Genomic DNA, 8,248 nt, shown 5'->3' with positions numbered 1-8,248 from the left:
TAAGTTGGTAACAATTGGATAATCGTGTCTCTGAAAGGTAGGCTATGTATGTGACAATCATGCGACAATCATGCGACAATCAAAAAGTTTGTTTATTAGGGTGCGTAACACACTTCATAGGTGATTCAATTTTTATAGATTTGGGCTTTTTATAGACTATTAATGCAAAGTTACTTATCTTTGGCCTATTTGTTGTGTCTGCACATTAAAGTAGCCTTGTAGAAGTCTGAAGTGCGTCACTATTATAAGGGCCTATGTTGTTCCAAAGCTTTTAATTTTAAAATGTCAAATTTGAAGTAATAGGCGGCCTAACTTAAAATAATGTTGGTAGACCACCGACTTCCCCTTGACATGGTAGCCTATAAAGAATGTTTGTGAATTGTAAATCACCAGACTTAGGTCGTGATTCAGTGCTTCTTGGGATGGAAGATTGAACAATGTCTAAGAGTAGATAGCAACCAGGAAGAAGCTAAACGAACATGGAGGAAGCTCTGGTAGGTTATACCAGGGAGCAGGTGGCCGCTCCTCTTAAAAGGTAAGAACGAGATAAATCAGTTAATGTTCAGTCAGCTGTCCAATTGAGTTATATATTTTTCAAGAGCACATATCCCATCTGAAAAACGAGTACAAAAGGCTTTGTGAAAGCTTTCCTGTTGACCAGAATGCACTTTTTGCCTTGGATAATAAGAAGCCTCTAAGCTCCCTGGAGACAGAACACTCCCTGAGAGAGTTGGGACAGCTCTATGAGTCAGCTCAGTCACTGCCAGAGAAGCATCCCACTCGCCAACAATATAAACAGCTGCCAGGAATCTGTGCCCAGTTGATGCTAGATGGATTTCCATTGGAGCTGATCGGTGGAGATGCATTATACATCCTAATGAAGTGGATATCAGGTGTGCTAACAAACCTCCACAGCTTGACCTCCAGTGACAGCAAGGCCAGAATAATCACAGTGTTGGGGGTTCAGAGTTCAGAGAAGTCCACTCTCCTCAACACTATGTTTGGGGTCCAGTTTGCTGTCAGTGGTAGTAGATGCACTCGAGGAGCCTTCCTGCAGTGGAGGAGGATATGAAGGAGCGGCTGGACTCTGACTTTATCATGGTCATCGACACATTGGGGCTGAAAGTCCCAGAACTGGCACAACTGGGCGACAGTTATGAACATGACAACAAACTGGCCACTGGTTGTAGTCCTCAGTGACATCACACTGTCTCTCTCCCCCTCTCTCTCTTTCTCTGAGGGTGTTGAGACAGACAGGTGTTCAGAGTCTTTCACCTTGTTTCGCAGAGCTCAGAGTCAAGCACACAGCTCAGTCGACTAGACGGTTCAGTCCTCACCTGTACAGGGCCTCTGAACGTTCCGGAGCTTTCTTTGTGGAACACACACGAGTAGAACACGCTTACAATTTGACAGTTGTTAAACCGATTTGTGTGAAGATCGCTTTAGGTCTTCCTGTCCGCTAACTCAGGTGATCGGAGGTGAGTCCATCACCAAAGCTGACTGGATGTGTCCCTGTGTTCTACAGCGATGGCGGCCATTCGGAAGAAGCTGGTGATCGTGGGGGACCGAGGGTGTGGGAAGAGAACTCTGCTCATCGTCTTCAGTACAGACCAGTTCCCCGAGGTCTTCGTGCCCACAGTGTTCGAGAACTACGTTACCGGCATCGAGGTCGACGGGAAAAGAGGTGTGTGCTGTGGCCTCGATGCAGGGCAGGTGAAAGTGTCCCAGAGAGTGTGGGAAGACCAGTCTGCTCATCATCTTCAGTGGAGACCAGTTCCCCAAGATCTCCACATTCTATTTTCCAATAACAAAAGAGGTTTTCATGGAGTGATTCACTGCTAGTAAGCTCACACACAGACGCATACACACACACAGAAGAGAACAGAAGGTATCTTATTTCTTCGATTAAACGCCACCCTCGTATAAACGCTGCACCAAAAATGAATATTTGGGTAATAAACGCCGCCCTCGATTAAACGCTGCACCAAAAAAGCGTATTTATGGGGGGTTAAATTAAAACACAGTAGCCTATTTATTACACAAGTGAATCACAAGTGTACTACAATTCCCTCAAAGCACTGGCAGACTAGCCTGACGTTATCATACTCTCACTCTCATTCTAGTCAGAATATGAGTCCGTCCCGTTGGGCTGTGAGTATGGGGCGTGTTTCAACCAAATCCAGAAAAAAATGCCTCTTCGCTAAATTGAATAGACCTACAACCAATCAGAGCAACGTAGTATGTTGTTGAAACGAATTACGTTACTGTTGATCATCTGTCCATCATGGTACAAAGCCCGCCCTGACAATTTGATTGGTACGAACAGCTCTTGTTCGGCCGTAGTTTTTCCCCAACCGAGCGACCCCAGACCCAATTTCCCGACCAAAAAATGTTGTGGGCGGGGCTAAGTTCGGCTGGCACCCAGGCTACTGGGAAACACAAGTGGCTTTCTTGCTACAGGTTTATTTGAAGCTTTTATTCTCCAAATCCATTGTGAAAACTAAACCCAAAGTACACCAAACACTAAATACTAAATCTCTCTTACTAATTAAACTAACACAGCTAACATAGCCTTCGAATAAACACTGCACCAAAAATGATCATTGTGTAATAAACGCCGCGGCATTTAAACGAAGAAATACGGTAGTTTTATACCCTCTAATCGCCTGATTTCCCTTATTGAATTAATCAGTAGTGTGATTGGATAAAGCCAGACCTCATCCTGTCTTCGGCTAACGAACCTCTCAGCTGGATAGACACACAAACACACACACACTAGGCCTTCCCACACACACACACACACACGCCAGATCCACGCACACACATTACACCTCCAGGAGCAGACAGAGGATCCTATCAGCCAGACCGGTCAGGGTGCGGGCTCTCACATGCTCGTCGCCCTATCAGATGACCGCAAACAGGTGGAATGTGTTGGGCTCTGTTGAGCCTGCATGGTTCGGTGCATTCTTGACTTCCTGGTTCCTGGGGGGAGATGTGGAGGGAGAGGAACCCACACTATGCTCTGTAAACATCTGCTGTTTGATGTAGAGTTCATTCTGTTTTTGAAAGATCTACTAGTATGATGTACAATCAATTCTATTTAATAATCTTTTAGTAGTTTTTTTGGTAACACTTTACAATAAGGGTGCTGAATGCTAATTAATGCACCCTTATTGTCAAATGTTATTGTTTTTTACATAGAGTACATTATAGCATTGCAAAAAATCTCTTGTTGTAACGGACAGTACGTACGCTCTGTGCTGTTCTGGAGTGTACTAGTGCACTTCACTTTATAAATATCAGCTGTTTCCATGTAGTGTACATAATGCTCTAGAAAACATCTCCCTTTTTAAAGCCCAGAACGTTATGGGTTTCTGAAAGGGGGCGGTCGCTAGCAGCGTTAGCATCAGTTCCTTCTGTCACATTCTTCCAGGGTTAACTTCTCTGAGAGAAGTAGCCTTGGGATCCATATCAAACAGTAACTCTGGTGGAGTTTAAATGTGTTTATTTGTTGTGTGTATGTCTTCTAAAATGAGTATGTGTGTGTGGTTCTGTCAGGGGTTAGGGTTATACCTCTGCAGTAGGGCATGGGACTGCAGATCAAGAGATTGCAGGTTAAATTCCTGCTAGATTAATGTATTTTTTTAATTGTTTTAGTTTGCTATCTGCCTGGTTGTCTTGCTTGCCCTCAAACATGTCTTCTTCTTCTGTGGTGTGAGTTCAGGTGGAGCTGGCACTGTGGGACACAGCAGGCCAGGAGGACTACTACAGGCTGAGGCCTCTGTCCTACCCTGACACAGATGTCATCCTCCTTTGCTTCTCCATCGACAAGCCTGAGAGCTTTGGTAGGTTTCCAGGATACAGCCATCCACACTTGAAGCGCAGCTTCACAAACTGTTTCTGTCTGCCAACCTAATTTAAAAACAGTGTCTCATTGTAATCTCATCCTCTTTCCATAACTGTATATTGCCAAAGGACGTTGTGTCCTTGGGCAAGGCACTTCACCCTACTTGCTTCGGGGAGAATGGCCCTGTACTTACTGTAAGTCGCTCTGGATAAGAGTGTCTGCTAAATGTAAATCTCCTTATCCCAATTGCCCCTGCATGAGTAGAAATCTAAAACTATATCATTTTCATCTTGGTGGGGTTTTCTGTTTCCTGGAGCATTTGTGACTCAAAGCTAACAATGGACCTGATGATCCCTTTCCTGGAACAGGAAGCTTTATGAATTATGACGGTGTTAGTAGTTGAAGCCAATGTGATTTGGTAAACTCACTCCTCAGTATAAAAACAGCACACCCAACGGTAGCAAAAAGCTAGCTTGTTGGTGACGTAGCTTGTCAGTAGTCGCGCTCGGAGGTCAGAGGTCCGGAGTTCGAATCCCGGTGTGGGTGAAGATCAGAAGGAAGTCAGGGAGCTCTCATGTAGTTTCCCTCCTGGCTCTCTAGCTGCCTGAGGTCTCCTAAACTGTGTCCTAACTTCCTCCCTGTGTCCTAACCTCCTGTGTCCTAACTTCCTGTGTCCTAACTTCCTGTGTCCTAACTTCCTGTGTCCTAACTTCCTCCTTGTGTTCTAACCTCCTCCCTGTGTTCCTTGGTTCCGCCAGAGAACATTCCGGAGAAGTGGACTCCTGAGGTGGAGCACTTCTGTCCCAACGTTCCCATCATCCTGGTGGGCAACAAGAAGGACTTGAGGAACGATGAGCACACCAGGAGAGAGCTGGCCAAGATGAAGCAGGTACACACACACACACAGTATAAGACACACACACCTACAGTATCACACACACAGTATCACACACACACCTACAGTATCACACACACTTGTCCCTGTTGCTTTTCCACGACCACGGTTTGTCTGTCAGGGTGTTGAAGGGTGACCAGAATACACTAAAGGTTGTGTCAGTAAACCATGAGATAGACAATATGCCGATAACTATGGCGTGAAATTAGTGCCAGGAGAGAGAGCTCTGTAAAAAAGATTTGTAACTTGCAAGTTACAAATCTTTTTTGCAAGTTACAAATCGTTTTTACAGAGCTCGCTCCTGGCACTAATTTCACACCATAGGAAACATGATCATGGACTTAAGATAACATGTACTCTGATAAGATCAAAGATAAAGTATCTTGATGGAACTTAACGTTCAAAACCCATGGCTGTGTACTTCTCTGATTAATAGCTAATGTTATGTACGGTACAGCTTTGTAGATAGATATTACCGCATACCAAGGATAGATTTTGTGGTAGTGCTTCCCCAGTTTCATGGGGGGTGTTTATGGCACTATATTGTTCTAAAACATGGATGACAAAGAGCTGACTGTGTGTGCATGTTTGCTTGTGTGTGTGTGTGTGTGTGTGTGTGTAGGAGCCAGTAAAGCCTGAGGAGGGCAGGGACATGGCCAATCGCATCAGTGCCTTCGGCTACCTGGAGTGCTCCGCCAAGACCAACGACGGCGTGCGCGAGGTGTTTGAGATGGCCGCTAGGGCGGCACTGCAGGTCTGCAAGAAGAGATCTGGCTGTCTGCTGCTATGAGCTGTCAGCACAGCTCATCAACATCAACATCAACAACAACACACAAGAGTGACTGAGCAGTTCCAGACAGCTTCGTACTGTATGACGTATCACATTTTACGCCAAGCGGATGAACGTGCTGAATCCTGGACAGAACAGTGGGAGGATGGCTTTTAGGATGACGCAGGTTCAAAATGGCTGTTTCAACTGCTTGTGTTTAGCTTGTTTCCTTCAATGACACGATCTGTTCTTTTCCTGACGATTTTCCTGTCTGGTTTTTCCTCCACTTGTCCACTGAGGAGAGTTTGTGTTTGTCTGCAACGTTCGCTTGTTTTTCCCCAAAGACAGTTTTCCCCGTTTAATCTTTGGTTGAATATTTCTGAATGTCACTTTGTTTTGTGGAGTGATCCAGGAAACTAGTTGAGGTAAAGAGGCTCTTGTCTCCTGCCAAATGACCACCGTTAAGGCCATAGCCTTTTTTCAGAAGCAGTGCTCCTGACATCTCTGTAAGGCTGGTAGGACAAGCGCTGTGGACCTCACCTCACACACGCTGCTGAAATCTCTGAGTAACACACTCTGGTGTTAACCCTCTGGCTCTGTTCTTGGTTAGCACATCGTAGCATTTATTAAAAAGGTTAGTCTAACTGCGCTAACCTTATCTTCATAATGCTGCATGAGCTACCCTGGTTTCTACAACACAAACTCTCTCTCTCTCACACACACACACACACACACACACACACACACACACACACACACACTCCTCCAGTTAACCACACAGTCACTCACCCTTACATACAAACACTCCCTCACACTCTACATAACACGCGCACTAACACACACAACTTTGGGAACCTGTTCATGCAGGGCTGGCCCAAGCCTTTATGACACAAATATTATTGATTATTTTTAATCCTTGATTATTCACACACTATTAATCTAATGCACTAATTAGCAATGTTATTAGTTGTGTTGCTTACATGATAACATTGATTTATTTCGCCCTTTTAACGCTTTTTATTTTAACAGTAGCAAACCCAGATTGGTCATGTGATGATTTGAACTTTAAGTATTCAAAGTCTTACAGTATTAAGTGGTGTACCTAATGTGGTGTACTGAAAAGTAGCTAAATAAACCAGACAATGCATCTATTGTACACAAGTTAACCACTTTAATAGCTTATGGTTTAAACTAGCAATGTGCAAAAGAGCAAAACATTCAACTCCAAATAACTTAAAGATACAGTATTTTCTTATTTCTTACAAAACTGATATTAAATTAAATACCTACAATATATACTGATCTGGGATTGTTGAAACCGGACCTGCTGTATCATCAACTGTACCACTGGCACTTCTGGGCAGGAGGCGTTGGTTGTGGCCCAGCTCCAAAATATTTCAACAGTACTCCTAGGAAAGATTCATGAGAACATAGTAGACGGATCAGAATATTCATTTAACAACATAAATGATTTTACACAGCAGCAAGCCATCTGTACACTTGAAAGCACAACTCTTAATCTATAACTAGCTAATTGAGGCATAATGATATTGAAATATTATAACAATGACCCCAAAAGGGTAGGATATATGCAAGCTACTCTAGCCTAGCTTTGTTAGCGAGCTTAACTGTCAACTAGCCATTTCACGTTAGCTCACAACGTAGTCTAGTTAGGAAACCTACCTTATAGCAAAGTTCAATGGCAATCGACATTTATTTTGAAATGCATTTAGCTAGAATGCATTCGCCTAGGTAAATCCACCGAGGTGAATGTATACTAGCAAAAGAAATGCCCATTTAAACGGGGGAGATCTAGCTATTGTTATATTTTGTTAGCTAGCTAGTCTAAGTGTTACACTAAAATTATAGCTAGCTAGCTCTAGCTAACATTGAACGCTTGATTGACGCATGTATCTCTAGACAGTAAATGTTTATGGTTAAAAACGAATTAATCATGCAAACATACCTTGATCTTGCAGTTTTTTCTCTTCCTCTGTTTTCCTTTCTCTGCACCAGAGAAATATGTCTTTTTTTGTGACATTGCTTTTTGCCGTGTCAGATTGCGATTGCCGACTGATCTTTTCTGTTCTTGAACAATCGACAACGTTGTTGCTGTATGAGTGCTGATTAAGGCAGGCCCCCAAGATAATTTATTAAAACAGTAGTAGTAGGCTATTATCTTCCTTGCCAGCCGGTAGACATAATATTGAGTTTATTGCAAATTTGTATAACTACCATTAACATAATATAACTTGAAAATTAAGCTGTAACTTAAAGTGTTCTTGGGGGGCTCCTTGGTGGCCCCAAGCAGCCGCTTAGTTCGCTTATGCCTTGGGCCGTCTTTTCTGAAAGTATTTAAGATTATATGGTATATCAATCCAGATTCATAGTAAAGCTCATTGTAAAACGGCTTTTTAAACTTACAGTGTTGTATTGAATGTTTTAAGTGAACATGAACAATGTTGATAAACTATTTTTGAGACAAGAAGAACGAGACCTGGTCGAACTCTGCAGTTTAATGTTTGTAGAAGCACATCATCCTCGTTGCTAGTTGCTGTCACGGTTCCTCCCCATTTGACGTCACAGACAGGAAGCTGATATCTCCAGCAGAGGGCAGGATCTGAGTGTGGATGTCCGTTAACTGTGTGTTTACTCATCCCAATGACTTAAAACCTCTTGATTAGAGCGTCTAATAAATGACTAAATGTAAAACCAATGATAGGTGCGTCGTTTTCAT

General features: G+C 43.2%; 1 protein-coding gene across 1 annotated transcript; it reads left to right on the top strand.

Moving 5' to 3' along the window:
* Positions 1-1,452: 1,452 nt before the first annotated feature.
* On the top strand, positions 1,453-8,223 carry LOC146272355 (rho-related GTP-binding protein RhoA-D-like). Its single transcript, XM_084704282.1, has 4 exons — positions 1,453-1,684; positions 3,720-3,845; positions 4,606-4,736; positions 5,365-8,223. Exons 1-4 carry the CDS (start codon positions 1,528-1,530, stop codon positions 5,530-5,532), a joined length of 582 nt encoding a protein of 193 aa, XP_084560408.1. The 5' UTR covers positions 1,453-1,527; the 3' UTR covers positions 5,533-8,223.
* The last annotated feature ends 25 nt before the right edge of the window (positions 8,224-8,248 follow it).

The sequence above is a fragment of the Hypomesus nipponensis genome, chromosome 9 (genome assembly GCF_054491055.1).
Source record: "Hypomesus nipponensis isolate SF chromosome 9, ASM5449105v1, whole genome shotgun sequence".
Classification (NCBI taxonomy): domain Eukaryota; kingdom Metazoa; phylum Chordata; class Actinopteri; order Osmeriformes; family Osmeridae; genus Hypomesus; species Hypomesus nipponensis.
The sequence above is the reverse complement of the archived record's forward strand: the minus strand, read 5'-3'. Positions and strand labels throughout refer to the sequence as shown.